Raw genomic sequence first — 21,551 nt, forward strand, 5'->3', positions numbered from 1 at the left:
AGAGAGATAATTTAGTACAAGACAAAATCAAAAACCTCAAAGAACCTCTATCAAATACTTCAATATCTATTGATTAACTCCTCTCGACTATTAACTCCTCTGGCTTTATTCCATCTCATCAGGAAGTACTGCGTAACATCAATGTTAACACACATCACTGTTGTAATGAGATGAATGAAATATACTGAATCCCCTTACATATCAACAAGAATTCAGATCATTAAGATCAAAATGCAGTGTAAATTAACAGGTTTACATCTACATATGCAACAATAATAATAATAATTTAAAATGTCATCAAAATGTCATTCCATATGTTTCTCTCCTTTGTCTGTCAAAGGTTCTCCTCAGATGATGATGTAAAATGTATAAGTCTGACCAACGGTCTAAAGCCTGATGTTAATAAGTTAACAGTAATGGGAGAAGAGGAAAAATAACAAATCCTCGTTTTTGAGAAGCAGGAATCAGCAAATACTTATCACTTTTTTGAATAATTAATGTAAAGAGTTGCCTTTTATTTTAACTTGAATATACGACCAAAAGTTTCAGCTCTACTCTTAAGCAAAGATAGGGAAAAGAAAATCCAACATATATGAAGGAAGCATCAACCCTACTACAAAATGCATCCCAATTTTAAATAAAGTGAAAATGAAGCCGCAAAACAGAAATGAAACCGGCATTATCATCACCTAAATACTAAGACAGATCACTGTTTAGACAACAACGGAAAACACTCATCTTCCCAAATCTTTGCATAATCCTGCAGCTGCTTTAACTTTCCTTTAACTGCAAGTCTTGAGCATCATTGCAATGATAACTTATTAGCAACTGAATACATGCAATGAATGTAAACCACTACATAAAACGGATATACTTTTTGCACTGCCTGCGGATGAGACTTTACATGTTTGTTTGTTTTTATGTCTTATTTCTTTGTCACGTTACGGCATCCTGCCTGAGATCTGGCACAGAATCAACAACTCAGGAGCTTTGCTGTTCATTCATCAGCATTCAAACACTCCTATTAGCTCGATTAGGTTATTAACAGGGAGAGACTTTGAGTAGCAATGACGTGTCATCAATATTTGATTGCTTATGCCTCTTTCCCCACCGGGAGTTATACTAAATTAAATAACTGCATGAATCCTCAACTTCCACAAACCACCACGGCCCTCCTCAGCCTATACAACTCTGAATAAAATGTTATTGGGAAATGCCTGCCCAGCAATTGTTCAGCAAACAATGAATATCAAAGTAAGGATACTGTTTTAGTATATTTAGGAACACTTTTTTTATACAAAGCTGTGCAGAAAATGACACTTCAGCTCTTTGTCAACTACAGCTGAAGAGGTTATCTCTCCAGCCATCACATCAGCGTCCCAAATATTGTTTGCGCTCGGTTGGCTAGCCATGCCTGGGAAACAAGTTTGAATACTAAATGTGGGCTGGCAGATGCATCCACCAACACGAGATAAGAAGTGAAAGCACTCGTGCACACCATTCCACTTTAAACCCCAGTGGACAGGTCGGGATCCCCGTGGATCCACTTAGATTAAACCACCTGCCTCTCCTGCATAATGCACAAAAAAACATTTAGGGGATTTCACTTTTTGTTTCATTTTACAACGTATCACATTCACTGACTAGACATACAATATGTGTGTTTGTTGAAAGTCTGCTAAAGCCCTAAAGTCAGTAAGACTTAACCGCCCGTGAAGAGTCATTTATCACTAATGTGTGCTTCAAAAACGTGCAACCTAATCTTGTATCTCATTTCATTCCTAAGTGAGCACAAGGGATACAAGTAAATGTAGAGCACTGTTGAAAACAAACTGCATAGGGTCAGCAAAAATATGGCTAGACTAAAAGGCTGACAAGACAGGCAACTCTGGAGACATAAACAGAAGAAAACTGGTCTTTGATTGCTAATTCGTGCTAAAGTGCAAAACCAACCATCTGTTTGAATGAACTTTAAGTTGAACTCAAGGCACTGTGAACTAAGAAGTTTAACTTTAAATTAAGATAAACCAATCAACTGCCTCTCGCAGATTCTTCACCCAGCAGCCTTGGGGTTACAATTTACAAGGTGGACAACTTTATTGATCACCATAGGTCAGAACACACTAGGATGACTTTCGATACCTGCACAGCAATGCTACATCCTTAAAACCTGACCGACAATGTTACCCAGGAGCCGGTTCTGCAGAGTTCACAGAGGAATCTGTTGACTTGGCACCACAGGTTGCACTATCAGATGTGCATCACATTTCCTGCTCTCTGCACATTGTTTCTAAGAGAGGGTAGATAGAAAAACTGTACAAACAACATACAGGGAAAAGCATGCTTTTACAGGCAACCCAAGATAGCAGAAAACTATCTTATGTATCATTCAGTAGCAGAAACACTTTATCTGCCACTTGTTTTAAAACATAACATGACTGTTATACATGGTGTACGATGTTCTGCTTGTTGTCCTTCCTCTCTTTCCATTATCAGGTCAGTTAGCATTGGAATTGTGCCAAATGAGAACTGACAGCACAGTGTACCACTATTTGCTTAAAGTATGAAAAAGAACACAACCTGAATTCAAGATAACTGTAATACAAATACATCACACATCATACTAAACAGAAAAAAGAAGCAAATGCAGATAACAGCTTCCAACTGACAGATGTCTGGATTGTATTTAGATCCCTATATACATATTATATTACAGACTGCATGCATTAAACCGAGAGAGAATGTAAAGGTTATAGATTTAAACTTGAAAACACACAAGAAAGGAATACAAAAGCAGAAAAACATCTTGGTGTAAAGCAAGTGCTGTGAGGCTGTGAATCCAAGAAACATAACATAATTAATTTGGTTTTATTGCATACACTCCCCTTATCCCCTCACTATATTCTACTTGTAATAAAAAGTGTTAACACACAGTAAGAGTCTTCAGTCTTTTTACTAAGCTAACTGACTGGAGTATCATACTTAGCATTCAGACATGTGGTTGGTATCCAGCTTCTCATCTAACTTGAGGCTGGAAAACAAATAAGAATATTTCCCCAATCTATAAAACGATGTATTTCACAGGGGACTGACGGCTGCAGGGACTTTGTTAAATTGGTTTACTTTTGTCTTGTGGATAGCAAACTACGGCAACACTATGGTGTTCAAGCCTGTCAGTCTGACAGGAGAGGACTCTCCTCCACTTTGTTGTTGAAAAAACTCCTTATATCCGTTAGCGTAGCTCGCTAGCACCAGAAGCTAACAACAACGATCTCCGGTACCGGTGCGCTCTCTCTCTCTCGTTCGCTCGCACACACACACACACACAGAGCCGAGCTTTAATGAAACACAGAGACCCGGACGTAATAGTACTGTACTGCATCATATTATTTTCGAATCAATAATTTTTCAATTTATGATTTTTATTAATCTTTTTTTTATAGCCATTTCTCCTCCTGGTCTCTCGCGCCCCCCTGGCATACCTCTGCGCCGCCCAGGGGGTGCACGCCCCCCACTTTGAGAACCACTGCACTAATGGCATGTTCATTCTGAGATAATGAAGACAAAGCCAAGGTCTGTGGTTCTGTTTGAGCTGTTTTCGGATAGTGTTATTCAGGCTTTTGATCGCTTATGAAATATGAATCTATATTTACATGTTTGCGACAAGGTCAATATGTCTTTCAAGATAAAAAATTGCAGGTACATATAACATTGTGGTTTCAGGTGTTTGACACTATTAAATATGGTAACATTTTAAATAACAACTACATGACAAATTACATTTTCATGAATAACTGAATACTGAACAACTAATCTTCGTCAATGAAGTATGAAGAAATATTAAAGTTTACTGCCACAGTAGCCACTCTATTTAGACTAAATATCAGCATGCTATTTTTTTGAATGTTTACCATGTTCGGGATTTTAGTTTAATGTGCTAACACTTTATCATTAGCAAAGCAAAGTACCAGAGAGGCTGACAAGAATGTCATTAGTTTTGCAGGTAGGGTATTAACTCATTTGCTCCAGAATGGCATACAATAATAAATGTCCAAAACAAGTCAACAGAGCTTTTTAACCTCAGAGCAGCTGCTCAGAACTCTCTTTGGAAGTATGTCAAAAGCAGATTAGTAACAGATCCCTATGGGTAATCCTGGGAATCCCTCAGGAAAACCAGAAATAAATCTAAGAAACAGACATTTGGGATGCTATGGATGGCTCTTGCCACTGTGTACCCGACCTCTTAGAATGGCAAATAAATGGATGCAAGACAGTTTATTTTCAAAGTTCATTATTACCTTGATTTAACCTAATTTTCTCCATGCTAAATTACCTTTGCAAATCTTGAAATACATATTTTACTGCACTTAAATGTCCTCCATAAACCCCACTTTACATGATTAACAGCTGTCATATTCCATCGGGTTCATCGGGGTAATCACAGGCTCCTCGCTAACCTCTGTGTCATTCTGCCAGAGCTAGACTGAAATAGTGTTCAGACACTGTGACCGTACAGAATGAGAGATAGTGACAGACTGATTTTCCAGAGAAATAACACAGAATACTCTGTAGCGCCGAAAGAGATTTATAAAAAGGTCAGTGTTATAGTACGTCCTCTTCTGATGAGTCTGGTTTTATCAGCCACCAAAGCCACACAGTCTATGACTCATCAGTATTGATTTGCTGCCACTGATCTTCATGACACCAACACGCTCCTGGACACAAAGGTCAAGCATGATCAAATGAATCTGCACACTGTCAAAAGTTGAGTTAAATGTCTGCATGCTGAGCCATTTGGAGATATGACCAACAGAGTGTGAACACAGGACTATGCAGGGAGGTTTATCTTGATGATGTGCCTGAACAGCAAGGTTTTTTTGAACTGCACTCCTGATATAATGCTCCACTACATTTGGTCTACCTACTCTGCTTTGCTCTGCCTGGGGCTTAACCCACTGCCTGCAGATAGGGCCAGCCCTCAAACATGATTGCATAATGGATCTATCCCAAGAATGTGTCATTTTTTCAGGTTTGTAGCTATTGTATTCCATTTATCATGGATAAATGTGCCTGTCCACGCACATGACATCCTTTTGTAAGACCACAGAGGGCTAGAGCAAAGGCATAGTTGAGACTACAGTCATGCTGAAGTTACAGCACCTGAAAAACACCTGATTCTGAGTACGAGTCTATAATCTACAGCACATCTTAAACTGAATTGTATCTGCTAAATATCCATACATATTGACATATACAGCTTACACTCTCAAAGGCAACATGAATCAACTGTAGGCCTACTGGGAATTCATCTGTTGGGTTTACAGGTTTACCTGGGTGCTTTGGAAATTCTCTCTTGTATATGATCAGTAAAAGCTATGCTGTCCAACAAACCCCATTTTCTGTAAGTGTACCGTGCGTAATCGCAGGACCTATTTTCCATCAGCAAATATCAGTAAAAGCATCTGATGCCAAAGTAGACTAACGTTAGTTGCAACTGCGGATCACTGTGTGGCAGTGTTGGACCTGAACTAGTTGGGCTCTGCTTTGGCAATAATTACTTTAATCAGGTACATTATTCTAACTTTAAATGCATGAAGATAATGCAGTTCAACAGGGATGATTTAACTTTAATAAAAGCAATACCAGACGAGGTTTTGTCTTACTTTTCCTGTGTGATATGTTCCTTTATGGCCCCCAGGGTGAGCAGACTGTTGGTGCCTTGCAGCAGCCTGCAATTCGCCAGGTGCCGCTTGTACTGCTCCTTCAGACAGCCGTTCTCCGAGCACAAGTCGGACACTTGCTGCTCCAGCTCCTCGATCCTTTCCCTCTGCCTCTCCAGCAACTCCTGCTGGGTCTCGATGATCTTGTTAAGCTCCTTCAAATATTCCACAGTCCTGGTAGGGTTCTCGGTTGGGTTTTCCATGTCGATCCGCTGTGGTTCCCTGCTGTATCACAGAATGGTTCCGTGTAGTCCAGACCGGGCTTAAGCGCAACAATTCACCGGGTTGCGCCTTTTACGCTTCGCCATTGTTTTAAGTCCGTGTGGGTGATCATTCAAATAAATAGTCCCTGTACGCGCGTTTAGAACTCCTTTAAACCCACAAAACTAAAAGATCCTAATCACGTACCAAGCTGTAAATGTCAAATGATCAATCAACCAGAATGTGACAGACTACATTATGAGGATCGAAGCTGGCTCTCCGTGAAGTCCTGTTCCCCATGTTGGCAGCACGCTATGACATTTCGTGTGAGGCACCTTTAGCTCCATGCTGCTCCCGTGACTTTTCGTAAACAGGCTGTCAAGTGGGCGGGGTTAGCAAGTTTTATGAACCTGCAGGTCGCAATGAGCGCAACAATAGCTTTGCAGCAGCTGGATGAGGGGAGGTGGGTTTGTCCCTCAGTATACTCAAAATACTGTCTCATGTCCTTTCAGCGCGTGTTTTATGCATGTATGCACACGAACACACACCCTCCCCTCTTTCACACTCGTATTGAAAACAGAACAACTTTTGCTTTATATTCCGCCTGTGCTTAATGCTGGTGGTGCTGCGTCTCTCCTGCAGAGTTGTTGTGCTGTCTATGTGATGCTGTTTCAACAGCAGCAGACTGTTCCCTCCTCTAGTGAAATTATCCTAATAGCAGGGAGCAGCGTGGGTTAGTGAATCAAACATGAGTTTACTGTTCAACACATCTCTATGTGTGGCAGAGGCTGCAGTGGTCCCAAGGGTGAACTGTAAGAGAGCCAACTGCAGCACTGCCTGAGATACAGAGGCTGATGCTGGAGTTGTATCTGTTATAGCCATGGGCGTCGCAGCCATTATATGAGGGTGGGACAAGTCCCCCCCACCTTTTAAAATGATTAGTTTCGACCCCCCCACTTTTACCATGTGGAAAGTCCGTGCATCGGACTCGCCGCTCTCTGTAGAGCGCTGTGTCAGTGCTTCATTATCAAATGATCCATTCCACTTGCTTATAGTGAGAATGCCCAAATCAATGAAATTCCGTCCCATGTTTTCACTGCTACTTTGTACCAAGGCAGATTCTCAGAGCCGTAAACATGAGCAGTACACATGCTGCGTTTTTAGCTGTGTCTTTAGTTGTAAGCCCAGTGGCAATCTGTTCATCTGTCATATCATACAATAAAGCCATCGAAAAGAATAGGATACAGCATTAAAAGTTATTCTGGGTCTTTGTGTGTCATAGCCAGTGGCGTTTTTATATGTACAAAAGTGGTGGGGCACAAACAACTTAGATGTCTATACGCTTCTGCAGTTAGGTTCATGGCTGGAGGCACTGACTCTTCAGGTTTACAAATATTATATTTTGACCTAAATCAAAATATTAAATTATTTTCAAAAGCTTTTTTTGTCTGATGCTTCGATTAATTTTAAACAGACAGTTCAACAAAAGGATACCCAAAAAATGTAATTGTATCATTTAAATATTGAATTGTTCTCTCTTAGTAAGATCCCATTTTCAAAAAATTGCGGTCTTACCTTGACTTGAAGATGAAGTCCATTTGCCTATCCTTCTGGACAAAAATCTCTATTACTTTTTTGTAAAAGTCCTCCTTATCTTCTAGTTTCAAAAGTCTATCATAAGGATAGATTTATGATGCGAAAATTATAAAAGTAGGGTAGACATGTGGATATTATCTGGCTGAACAAAACATGCATTTATCTAACAGGTACGTTTCCCACAGATCTTATTTTGAGCTATTTTCTAAAATCCTATGGAGAAATCTCATTGCTTTTTTGTGGAGGGAACCCATGCGCAGCTTACTTCCTGGTTTTAGGACGCGTCTCCTCTTCATACATCACACTTTTCGCGGCACACGTACTTACAGCCAATTATTTCACACACACATACGGGTATTGGGCCGAGGGCGACACCGTACTTCCGGTATCCGCCATTTCATGTGAGGTGCAAGCAGAATATCATAGTCTATTGCCTTAATTAATATCTAGTCAACTCTAAAATACCACATATATGCATTGGCATGATAATATTATTGTGACAAGTGGGTTATTCACCTGGTGTTTCCAGAAATTAGACGTAGATGCAGCCAAAATCGATGAAGGCCACTTTCAAGGGTCGTTTTTCCATACATCTGCAGGCAGTCTGTAAGGGCAATCTGACAACCCACACAGCTCTAGTTTACGCTGGTAACGACCTAGAGCACACCCCTCAAGTCCAGAGATGTAATCCAAAGACATGCAGCGATTTCTTAGGTCGTTAATTCAGAAAAAAAAACTTGTGCGCTCTGCCTGGCTACGTTAGCTAGCTGTTTATATTTGCACCTCCAGGATATTTGCACCTCCAGGAAAATGGCGTATTTATATGTATTTATATATATATATATATGGCGCGCGTTGCATTGTGGGTAGCTCGTGACGTCACTGTGTGTGAAAGAATCAGCTCTGAATTATGTGAGATGACGTATAGTGGGGATGGCAGCTCAGTGCCCCTATGGGATGGTCATACTTTTTTTGCCACAGACATGTAGGCCCAATCCCAAACCACTCCCTCGACCCTACCCCTCCGTGACGGTGTGAACTCCGTCTGTAGCCACACTCGCAGCTCAACGAGGCTCCCTCCTGTCAGATGGAGGGAGTAAATACAGCAGCAAGCTTTGGGACGGCCTCCCCTCTCTCCGGCAGAAACAGGAAATGCCGTAACTGTGTGTAACAACGGTTTCAAATCAGCATCTCTTAGACAAAAAGTTTAAATGAATAACTCAAATAAAACTCCAAACATCTTTCATTGTGTTTCAAAGCTCTTTTAGTTTTAAACCTGATGTTTATAAGCTTCTTAGTTTTTGCAACGGTCTGTAAATATACACAACTTTATAATAAAATGCACATATTTACCTTTTTCTAGACTAAACACAGGTAATGTATCAGTGGATGTTTGCTGGAACTACTTGTTAACAGCGTGTTTCCTGACGGACACACACAGCGTGACTCCGGTCAGGTAGAGACCGGTCTCAAGGTCTCAAGTCAGCACCGCTGCAGATTCGCTGTTTGAGGGCTTGATAGCCAGAATAATATTACTTTTGTCGGTAACGGAGTAGTGTAACGCGCTACTTTTATAATTCAGTAATCACACTACAGTTACTAACATTGCCCCAACACGCGTTACTTCGTTACTTACTAAAATCAGTCATAATCAAACCTCAACAAACACCTGCAAAGAACACATGCTAAGGTGAAGCTAACGCACAGCTATTTGTTGTTTGTTTATATCACGTAGTCTGTTCTTCTTCTCTGTTTTCCAGTTGTTGCCTGTTTTGAATGACGAATACACACTACCACCGTCTGCTGGTAAGGAGAGTTATTGCCACTCACGCATGCGCAGTTCGTACGTGCTCGGCTGAAGTCTTTGCGGTGTCAGGGTTGCATTCCAATAGTCCATTTAGCTTAGGAACCTTCCTAACGTAGTGAAATGACCCGGAAGTCCCTCACTGGCAGCCATGATAAGTGCCGTTCCAATTCTCCAAATGAAAGGAAAGGAGGTTTCAAACTTCCTTTATAACCTCCTTTAGCTTAGGAACCACTGGACCTCCCTAACCGAAAGGAGAGGAGAAAATGCTGCCCCACAATGCATTGCAGCCGCAGCATTTGCCGTCACAACAGTCGGCCGTTCACGGAAACAACCGATTATGACCGATAAATGATATCATGAAAGTTACGGTGCTTATTAAACATTTTAAAACGTATGTGGAAAGTTGCCAAAGTGCTTTGTTCTGAACGTTCATCAGTATTATAATCAAAAAGAGAAATATGAACGTTAGTTTTTACTGAAACGATCAAATAAAGTCAGCATTTCACAGTCTTTACTGAGCTGTGTGGGGTTTGTTCAACTTTTAAAAGATGTTTGAATGGTGATATACACAGTGATAGATGTTGAGGACTAACGTTTATAATAAATACATTTGTATTAATTTTAAGATCTTTTCATAGTTCATACAATAATAGGTATTGGAATCATTTGTATTAATGTGGACCGGAGGGAGAGGGTGACGAGCATAAGTTTCACTTTCCTTTTTTATTTCAATTCCAACTTTGGTCATGAAGAATATGTTTCTCTGTTGTCCACGTTCATAAAGCATAAAGCAACAGCATCAGAGCACGGTGCAGAGTCTCTAGATGAGTTTACAGTAGTCCCTCGTTCTTATTAAACATCCATGTTGTAGTCCGCTGTATAGAAAACTGTAGTTTCCATAGTTTCCCCACAGCAGCAGACGCACATTCATGACGTCCGCTGGCGCATCATAAACACGTCGGATAGTGAAAGTGCATTCAGATTCTCTAAAGTACCGCGGTCTCTTCTCCTAAGTCCTTTTGAATTCTCCTATCCACTATCCCTTAACCCCGTGACGTTTCACTCAGAGGTCAAGGAATAGGAGATAGGGTTAGAATTTAGGAGCTGATTTTTGGATTATCGGAACGCAACCCTGGTTCCAGTGCAACACATGGCCAACACGCAGGAGAACACGCCGACGCAACAGCGTGAGCAGAGATAGACTGCGCAAAATATACAGATAGCAGGAGACAGAGGACAGCCATGGTCAGATAGGAAAACATTCAGGATCTGGATCAGTCTTATGCGACAATGGAAACTGAACTAAAGAGAACATTTGAAACTTTAGCAGTCTGCGTGATCTGCCTGCAGGGAGGGGCGGGCCGGCCCTGCGAGTAAAGTAACGAGTAAAGTAACGAGTTACTTTATGTAGCCTAGAGAGTAACGAAGTAGTGTAATATATTACTTTTTTTTAAAGTAATATGTAATATGTAATATATTACTTTTTTTTAGTAACGACCCCATCTCTGTTGATAGCCCACTCCCCCTCCACACTCGTTGCTTTGGAACAGCCCTCAATATGGCGGACCCTCCGCGTGAACGCGCAAACGGAGGGGTAGGGTGTAGGGGGCGGTTTGGGAATGGGCGTAAATAGGACAATGGTCTGAGCATGTGCAGTGTAGTTTTTACAGTCACCGTTCACTTAGACCAGGGTTGCGTTCGGATAGGTTAAAAATCAGCTCCTAAGTTCTAACCCTATCTCCTATTCCTTGACCTCTGAGTGAAACGTCACGGGGTTAAGGGATAGTGGATAGGAGAATTCAAAAGGAATTAGGAGAAGAGACTGCGGTACTTTAGAGAATCCGATTGCACTTTCACTATCCGACGTGTTTATGATGCGCCAGCGGACGTCATTGTGTGCGTCTGCTGCTGTGGGGAAACTATGGAAACTACAGTTTTCTATACAGCGGACTACAACATGGATGTTTAATAAGAACCACGGACTCATCTAGAGACTCTGCACCGTGCTCTGATGCTGTTGCTTCATGAACAACAGAGAAACATATTCTTCATGACCAAAGTTGGAATTGAAATAAAAAAGTTAAACTTATGCTCATCACCCTCTTCCTCCGGTCCACATTAATACAAATGATCCCAATACGTATGATTGTATGAAAATATCTTAAAATCAATACAAATGTATTTATTAAACGTTAGTCTTTAACACCTATCACTGTGTATCCCATTCAAACATCTTTTAAAAGTTTAACAAACCCCACACAGCTCAGTGAAATGTTGACTTTATTTGATCATTTCAGTAAAAACTAACGTTCATATTTCTCTTTTTGATTATAATACTGATGAACGTTCAACACAAAGCGCTTTGGCAACTTACCACATACGTTTTAAAATGCTTAATAAGCACCGTAACTTTCATGATATAATTTCTCCGTCATAATCGTTTGTGTCCGTGAACGGCCGACTGTTGTGTGACGTCAAATGCTGCGGCTGCAAGGCATTGTGGGGCAGCATTTTCTCCTCTCCTTTCGGTTAGGGAGGTCCAGTGGTTCCTAAGCTAAAGGAGGTTATAAAGGAAGTTTGAAACCTCCTTTCCTATCATTCTAGAGAATTCGAACGGCACTTATCATGGCTGCCAATGAGGGACTTCCGGGTCATTTCACTCGGTTAGGAAGGTTCCTAAGCTAAATGGACTATTCGACTGCAGCTCAGGGGTCGGCAACCCGCGGCTCTCGAGCCTTTAAGCCCTCTGCGCTGGCTCCCTTGAGCTTAGACAAAAATAAGAAGGAAATAAATTAAAAGTATTTGTAGGACTATTTATATTTTGTTGCATGGTTGAAAATGTTTCGTATCTTGTATTTTGAGGTGATACTGTGACACATACATAAAAAACGAAACGGTTTTAATTAGGTCAACTAAAATATGCGTCAATTCCTGCTACGGTCCCGTGCTAGCGCCTTTTCTTGCAGGCGAATAACCTGACCCCCGGCTCGATGAGCGAACTATGGATAAATCAAAGAAAAGTACGGAGGAACACAGGATTTAATTCTGCGAACGATGCTGGTTTACCGGTATGTTTGATATAGAGAGAAGTTGTCAAAGGTGCTGCAGCCTTTACGTATCGAGGAACGTGTTGTTCCTCGAGGAAAACAGCTGACGATGGGGTATGTAATTTATTTCAGAAAACACTTTTTGTTATATTATATTCCACGTCCCGATAGCAATGAATATATGACATGCCTTGACAATAAATACATACAAAAATGTATCTCTGGAAGCCGTAGCGCAGTAAAAAGCAGGATGGATGGCCATCTGTGCACAAACTTATCTCGTGCCCTCATTGGTCATGTGCGCGTTCGTGTGTGTTGGAGGAGGGGCTCTGTAAGGAAGTCTGAAGGAAGAGGCAGATTTTTTCCGGTTGTGTACTTTCAAATTCTAGCGCACTCGAGCTGGTTTCTCCATTCTTACCTACCCTACCTTTAACTCTTTTTAGGGTGCAGCTATATGTTTTATTTATTTCAAAGTGGGCCCATTTTAATTATATATTTTTTCCTTCAAATGTGCAGAGGACTCCCCAAGTGCTGTGTTTAATTTATTTTAAAGTAGGCCTATTATTTTTAATTATCCTTATAGCAGTTATTTGTTTCTTATTAGAGGTTAACAGTTGTATATGTATATGTAATAAATAGCATAATAAATGCAAAAAAACTGTAGTTTTTGTCTGATATAACAATAAATACAACTTTATTAGCTATCAAGCTATGAAATATGTTTTGCGGCTCCAGACAAACATTTTTTTTGGAAAAAGGAGCAAAATGGCTCTTTTGGTCAAAAAGGTTGCAGACCCCTGATTTAGACAGTGAGAGGGAGGGGCATGATCGGGTTTTGTCCCACATGGCTCTAAACAGCTCAATAGGCACACACTGTAGACACTAATTAGAAGAACACAGACTAAAACAGCAATGTAGAGACAAATCAGATGATTAAACATGATCTTAAAATCTATTTTATATTTATTTATTTATTTTTTGCATTTTTTTGTAATCATTATTTTTAATACTTTCTGCTGACACTAGGTGGGGCACCTGCCCCTAATGACCAGTCACCACTGGTCATAGCTTGGCTGTGTGTGTTGCACGACGAGTGCATTTTGTGTGAGCGAGCGAGCGAGCGAGAGAGAGAGAGAGAGAGAGAGAGAGAGAGTGAACGAGAGAGCGCTAACCCTTTATATATACAGTCTATAGCGCTAACGTACATAAGGAGCTCTCTCCTGTCAGACAAATCTTATATCGTCAGCTCACTGAGCTCAGGGAGGTAAAGGCCTCAAAAAGATTAAAATATAATTAATGCAAATAAACTAGGCCTACTTCTACTACTACTAATAATAATAATAATCATAATCAATTCAATAATGTAAATTTACTATATTATTTTATTATAATATAGTTGTAATATAGTCAAGACAAAACATGCGCGGAGAACCCATCTGACCTGCTTTGACAATTAAGATTCTTGTAGGATTTCTATTTCTGAAATGGGACTTAAAACTGTTACGTATTTACAATACACAGCCTGTGAAGCATTACATTACATTACATTACATTGCATTTAGCTGACGCTTTTATCCAAAGCGACTTACAATAAGCAGAAAGAAAAAACCTTGTGTAGTATATTACAGACATGAGAGGTAAATCAGTGACTGAGACTGAGTTATGGTAGTTTGCATTATCTCTTCTCCCTGTGTCTTGAATCGCTCCCCAATGGCTGACTTTCTTATCAAAGTAACTTACACACTCACACTTAAGAATAAGCCTATGTAAAAAAAACTCACAATATTTTCATATGCACTTCCCTCATAGGGGTCCCTTTTCTCTTTTGAATTTTTTTTTAAAGTTGATTTGAGGTTTTGTATGCCTGAATGCAGTCACAGCGCAAACACACAGGGTGAATGCTTTATCCATGAAATTGAGGGTGTTACCTTTATGGCAGGCTTCACCACGTGAAGGCTGCACTTGGATGATTTGTGATAAGTTATTTAATGTGGAGGCAGAGCTGCAGCAAACCACTGTGGGAGGCTGTTTAAGGACATGGAGTACAGATTGGCTACATTAGCTTGTTTTTCTGGTTTCAAATCTACGTGGCAGGAAGCCAAGGACCGCTGCAAGAGCCTTGACCTGCCACCCAAATTATATACAACACAGCCATTAACAGCCAAAAGTCACAGGGTGGTGCATGTCGACACTGCCAAAAGCAATACTTAATTCTCAGTTCATTTCTAGAGATGTATATACAACACAGAAGCGGCACACACCATCATAAGGTTAATGTCTTTGTTTTGTGCCCTTAGCAATACAAAACTGTCAACCATTACAAGCAGTGTCCCAGGGAAAGGAGACCATGAGCCCACATGCACATCACTGCATCGTTTTATACTTGCTAAAGTGTCCTCTGGTGAGCTATTGAATCCCTTCCAGCTCTGATGTTGCTGTTCCTCAACTGACCTTGTGTTTTAAAGACAAAAAAAGAGAGGAGAACGAAAGAGATAAAAGCAGTATCACAAAGAAATCAAAATCTGCCATATTTATATTTTTCTAGTGAAATTGTTCATGCAGCTCCATTGGTCAACTTACAATAGCTTTAGGAGTTTTGGAAGTATTGAACCTTATGACTTGTGTGGATGAGGCATGCCAGCAACCATTAATGCCTTCCAAAACAAAAATCCATGTCATTATTATGCTCCTGTGCTCTCTTTTCTTCCTCTGGCTGACCGCTCAGATGCCTGTTCTGTACCAGTGCGGGTGCCAGCCAGAGAGATTTATTTTGTCAAATTGCTCATATATTTGCACTGAGGCAAACCCAATCGAAAGGGCTCTTATATCAGCCCTACAAAACATTTGCCAGCTGTGATGGAAGAAATGCCACAATCATTTAACCAGCAGAGTGGAAACATTTTTATTTTCAAAGAATGCCAAATACTTTCTGCTGAGATCAACAATCACCTCATATTGATGTTTGTGTGATGGTGAACTGTCACACAAGAGGGAACATTGAAGGCTATAAAGCAATTGATTTGTTTTCTGAAATTCACATGAAACGTAATTAAAGTCATAAAGACCAAAACCAATTACGTTAGGGAGTTTCCTCAGTGGTGCTCTCGCAACAAATCCAAACAGTAAGAATATAGATTGGGTGCTTGATTAAGTTTTCATCGACATTTGTGTCATTTTGTATAAGAACTCTGCAACATGAACTTCAGTCTTCAGCCTATTGACATTTCTCCTGAGGAAACACTCATATAACCAATTAAAACATTTCAGTTCATAGTTAAAAAATACAGAACTAACTAAGCATTAATTGGGCTAAAATCTGCAACTTCTGATTTCCCTCACGAAGAAATCGCCTTCTAACGAGACCTTTATTACACCGCCCTGATCATCCTGAGGGAGCAGCCTCACTATTCTTGTCAGGTCTCATTCGATGCCCACCTCATTGATCCCCTCCACTGAGATCACGGTAAGCCATCTGGAACAGAGGCGGTTTCCCTTCACCCAGGACGCAGCAAGATGGCTCTCAGCTCCACAGACTGACAGGTGGGATTTATACAACCTGTGTGCCTTAATGGAGAGAATACATTGAGTGTCATTCTAGCTTAACACGGATGACTGCCTTAATGAGCTATAGAGGTATAGGCCTACTACACGGTCACGTTTAAAACCCACGTGCCACTATCATTTCATGGGAGTCATTTACAAATGTTCATTTCCACTTTTGAATTTCATCATCACATTTGAACTGAAGCAGAAATTACATTTATCAAAATGAATGTGAGGCTGCTGCTGTGCTTCTTCTGTCTCCTGCGAGCAGCTGCTGAAGCAGATAGCCAATCAGCTTAATGTGTTTCCTTACCCAATACAACACAGCAGTTAACATGTGGTCTCCTCCTAAGCCACCCAACATCTTAAGATACCCTTAACCGTAGCTGAAGCCTGAGCTACACAGCTGGCCGTCCTCAGCTTCCTCATAAACACCTCTCAGGCATGAGTCGATGCTCTGTCTGTCTAACCCCCCCCCTCTGAGAAATAAAGAGCATGTGGGAAATAATGCAAAGACTTAAGCAGCTGCTGTGCATGTCCTACTCAGAATTATGTTTTCATGTGCAGCAGAACAAGTTTGTGGGTTTTATGTCTGTAAACATACGTTTTACAGTTTTTAGCCTTGAGTAATAACACGGTATTACAAATTAACGAACTAGATCTGTAACATTTCAAGCAAAACTGCCAAATACGCTGGTTCAGATTCTTAAATGTGAAGATGTTCTGCTCTTGTTTGATATATATCATCATGAATCAAATATGTATAGGTTTTAGACTTATGGTAAGATGAAAACAAGCATTTGAACACAGGCCCTGATAAATGTGGTGCTCATATTCTGCTTTTCACAAATTGGAAACTGATTGATTATTCTTAAAACAGCACAATCTGCACTATAATACAAATAATGTGCACCCATGAATAACTACGACCCTAGAATAAATAACAAAAATGTTAACAAAACCCATATGAACGTTTCAGACAGTTGCAGACGATAAATCCTGCTGCTTCACAAATAATTCTGTGGTGCACATTGTGCTTACCTGCTGGAGATCGTGGAGCATTTGCTGACATGCAGGCGGCTGCAGAGGGCATACCAATGAGCTAGGTGACTGGGACCATCCAGAGCAGCGTCACAGACAGATGGGAGATATTTGATCAGATGTCACAGACCTTTACACATCCTCAGGGAGACAGAGACCGACAGCCTCCTAATCCGCTCTGTGTTTATCACAGACTGTGGAGAGTCTACAGGCTTTGGCATAAAAGGGATCTCAGCCATTGTTAATATACAGAATTACCAGTTTCCCATGAAGAGGAACTTTATATTTACATATTGTGCAGTGCTTTCCTTGCATTACATATTGTATTTCTTCTGCTGCAGCAAATACGTTTGAAAAACAACACTGTTGAACCTCCTTTGCTGAGAAGACATTTGTCTTTTTCAGTTATATGCAATAAACTAGGGGGGGAAATGAAGAAACATCCCAAAAAAAGACGTCTTGATGAAATATTGAAGAGGATAGGAAGAATTTAATGACCAGATAAATGAAACGGGTGATGCAGAAATCTAATTTGTAGCGATAGGTGACAGAATCGGTTGTTAGTGGAGAAAGAGCTATCGTTTTTAGTTCAGACTTCATCTACATGCAGGGCTCGACATTAAGGACTGCCCGATGGCCCGGGGCCATCTAGTATTTAGCTCGGGCAATGAAGCCTCACCTGCTGGTTGCCCGATCGGGCAATCTATTGTGCCAGTATCATGCAGCTTGCGGATCCAGTAATGAGTGACCCGACAGTAAAACTAAACATATCTATAACTAGTTTAGGTAGTTTGAGAGGTAATTAAAATAGCTACGTGTGTGTTTTGTCCGCTCACCGCTGCATGTGATCATGCAGAGCTGCGTGTCCACTCGTCAGCCTGCTCAGCTGATCTCTCTCTCCCGTCAGATTAGACTTCACTCGCGTTTATGTCCATATCGATCAGATTCAGCTAGTTCTAGCTAATGATATGACTACCTGTTTATTAAAAGACACCTACACAATAAGTGTCGCTATGCAACTGGGTGAGGCCACAAAGTATAGCGCAGCATTATGCATTTGTTTACATGCCCACCGGAACCCCGAGGCATTACCAACAGATCAACGCACAATCAACCCACACAGGACATCTCTTTCTCCACATTACGTGTTAGACATTATAATTGACTATTCTCGTCTGTCACATACTCTTTTGTCTGTCACATAAGTGGCGCAACTGAAGCGGTATTGCGCTAAAGGGAAATTATTTTGACCGGACATTTAGATTTGCCGGCTAATGGGAACTATGACGTCGCCATTTTGTGTGCTTCGCGGATGCGCTCGGCTCCTCTCGACTGCTGCTGGGGTCTGCTCGGTCAGCTTCCGGATGAGGAGGCATTCGTTCGACCAACTTACAGTAGATAACATTACAAACATTTTTAACAGGGTTCATACCAGTGTAAATAATGTTTGTTTTGGCATTAATAACTGAATGTAATGTTTTCTACTTTTTTACATCTGGGAAGGCATTTGCCTTCATCAGATGGAAAGTGTCTTGACCAACAACTTAAGTGTTTCTTATAGCTATCCAGGGCATGCAAGCGAGCAAACACAAACAAGAACAAACAAACAAGTGAAATGAAGAATAAAATTGAAATTGTACAATACAATATTGTGGTGGTTCATCTTATAATTCAGTCTAGAGAATGCACCAGACAGCATCTAAGACCTGCAAAAATCTAAATTGTCTAGGGGGACGGAGGCCCCCCAAACCCTTCGTGCCATTTCGTCCGCGCGCATTTTTCAGGGCAATCTCTATTGGGCTCAGGGCCATCTGTAAATTAGCTTAGATGGCCCACAGGGCCATCTCCCAAAATCCTTAATGTCATGCACTGTACATGTGTCTGTATTTGTAGTTATTCAGAAGAGAACATATTCTGTCTGTAGGACTTTATCATTTATTATTCTGTTGTGGAAAGATGGTTTCCATTAGTCTGTTTATTTTGTAAATGTTTCATGCAAAATAGTTGTATAGATGTCTTTGATGAATAATAACCAGATCCATGCTGAACGTGAAAAGTACAAACTTTAATTAGCAAAAGGTAAGAGCGTTTTCACACAAGCAAACACACTTGTCTGTATTATGTGCTGAAAGCTTTTCAGATATGATTGTAAGGCAACACAAAAACAGAACTGAAGCCATTTGATCCTCACACATACTCCTCTTACAGTAACACTGAATTTCACTAGCCAACATAAATACGATTGCTTATCAGCATTTTACTTCAAAATGTATACAAAAATATCTCATTTAAGCCCATGTCTCGTCAATTTGACACTGCTACATTAAACTCCTCCCGAAATGTGGTGGTGCAAAAACCAGCTGAACATGACACGACACCAGGTCACATTTGATTGCTTCTGCACTAAAGCAACACTGGGATAAAAACTGAATGAATGAAACTGTTTCACATTAATAAATTACACAGGAGCTGCATGCATTATGGCTCAAAACCTCAGTAATGTTGAATAATGAAGTAAAATGCCCAGAACAGAAATAATTCTAACATTTTCCAGTAGGAATTATGCACATTTAAGGGGTTCATCACCTTTAAAAATAGGACGGTTTCAGTGGACGGCATTTTCACAAAAATGTATTAGCTATAACAAAACAACGTCCTGCTTATAAAATCAAATGTTTCAAGTTAAAGTTCGCTTTCTGTCACACAAGAATTAGGTTCCTCCTGAGCTAGTACATTTCACATGTCAAATAAGTCGCAGACAAGGGGTGAGCAAAAACAAAGCCTAATTTAAAGCACAATCTAGTGGTTGTTTTTTAAAGCACACATGAAAAGATGTCAGTTGAACATGGGACGGTTTTGTAACAAAAGGCTATATCAGATGCAAACCACAAAAAAGACACGCATATATATCTGTTACAACACAAAAACGTACACACAAAGAAAAACAGCGCTGTTTTAGTTTTGCAGCTCTTAACTGAACTGCTATTCTGAACATTGAGTTTCTTTTTAAGCATCTGTACCAAGAAATGACGAAACTGAGATTCTGCACTCGCATCCCGCAGCATTTGTTACTGAGGGACAGAGGCACATTCAAAATGTATTAATGGCCTGTGGTGTTCTACTTTTAAAGAAAAAAGGCCAGACAGAACGCTTTATCAGGACTTGTAGTCTGGAGAATAAAGACGCGACCTGGGGCTGCTGTTTGGATCCATCCTCGGTATCGTGCGGTTAAAGGAATTCACTGCTGGAGAGTCTAAACCTGAAAGAAGGCCAAATATAGCACGGAGTAAATAACGCATAAATTACAGAATACAACAACAATGTATAAGTGGAGTAAATCAGTTGCTACAGTAGCAGTCAAGGTCCTTCAAATATGGCAGAATTTTAAAATGAAACACCACTTGGTTTAAAGGAAATCACAAATGTACAGCCTAATTTGTATTGGTACCATGTCTAGATCTCTCCCTAAAATGCGGCAGCAGCCAGATAACAGGCTATAAATTGTGATATCAAACACCGGTAGAGTCATTCACATTAAATTGAAGACTTGGAGACTGATACATTGCTTTTCTTGGCTAGGTATTACATCCAAATGAGCTTCAATTTACAACGGGAGAGGTGGCGTTTCATCAAAAAATCTATTTTGACTGCCAGGAAAGTGTCCTGGATGCTGTCAGACACCTCTTCTACCTTTTCTCAGTAGAGTTTTTACAGCAGTGGCGTCACCAATATGGAGGTTAAACAAACGTTTGAATGTTTGCTTTAGTCATTATATGCTTGATAGATGTAGTGGGGAAGTGTCACAGTGATAGTGTCCTACCGGAAATAGGTGGTGTCCTCTGGATGAAAGCATGGTGATAAGCTGGTTCCCTCGGGCTGAACAGCGTGTGAAGGACTAAAGGGAATAAAAACACATTTTAAAAACACATCATCCCAGTGTTTGAAGAGCTTAGTATCAGTACATCTATAGGGAATCACACCATTTCCTCACAGCTTTAGGTGCTTCAAATTGTGGCCACCACTAATGAACACACACTTGTCATGTTGGGACAATACTTCATGTTTGAATTCAACCCGATCCAATAGAGCTTGCACTGTTAGAGGCGTTCATTTTCAGGTGTGTACAAAAGGAATTACACTAAATATAAAAAGGTAATTGCAGAAATTGCCATTCTTATAATAAGAGGTAAACAACAATTACAAAATATATAAATCAATAATACTTGACTAAAGTTACATCTCAACAGCTTTGTTCACTCAAGTCACATAAACCATTTCAGTTTAACAAGTAACGATACAAATAAAAAAACAGTTAATTTTAAAGCAAATACCTTATTATCAAATATGCCAGGTATTCAAACAATATAATTGTATTACTGTGCCTCCAACTACCCCAGTTTTACAAGAATAGCATTTCCCACAGTGATGAGGCGACCCACCGATGATGATGATGGCGGTACCGGCCAGCAGAGCGAACAGGGTGAAGAACATCATCTGGTAGGAGTTTATGAAGCTGTGCAGAGAGTGGCTCCCCTCAAAGTTCACAACTGGAGTAGCAGCTGCTGTGAGAGAGCGGAGGATTGAGATAACAGGCTG

At 40.4% G+C, this 21,551-nt stretch overlaps 2 protein-coding genes across 2 annotated transcripts in view; both read right to left on the reverse strand.

Moving 5' to 3' along the window:
* The window catches only part of LOC117542982 (IQ motif and SEC7 domain-containing protein 1-like), a 107,331-nt gene extending 101,043 nt beyond the window's left edge, over window positions 1–6,288 (reverse strand). The window contains 1 exon segment of the mRNA XM_034210892.1: window positions 5,664–6,288. Coding sequence (XP_034066783.1) covers window positions 5,664–5,923 — 260 coding nt within the window. The 5' untranslated portion in view covers window positions 5,924–6,288.
* A 12,711-nt stretch (window positions 6,289–18,999) lies between these two features.
* The window catches only part of nup210 (nucleoporin 210), a 37,339-nt gene continuing 34,787 nt past the window's right edge, over window positions 19,000–21,551 (reverse strand). The window contains 3 exon segments of the mRNA XM_034211037.1: window positions 19,000–20,214; window positions 20,776–20,850; window positions 21,395–21,517. Coding sequence (XP_034066928.1) covers window positions 20,111–20,214; window positions 20,776–20,850; window positions 21,395–21,517 — 302 coding nt within the window. The 3' untranslated portion in view covers window positions 19,000–20,110.

This window comes from Gymnodraco acuticeps, unplaced genomic scaffold (genome assembly GCF_902827175.1).
Source record: "Gymnodraco acuticeps unplaced genomic scaffold, fGymAcu1.1, whole genome shotgun sequence".
NCBI lineage: Eukaryota > Metazoa > Chordata > Actinopteri > Perciformes > Bathydraconidae > Gymnodraco > Gymnodraco acuticeps.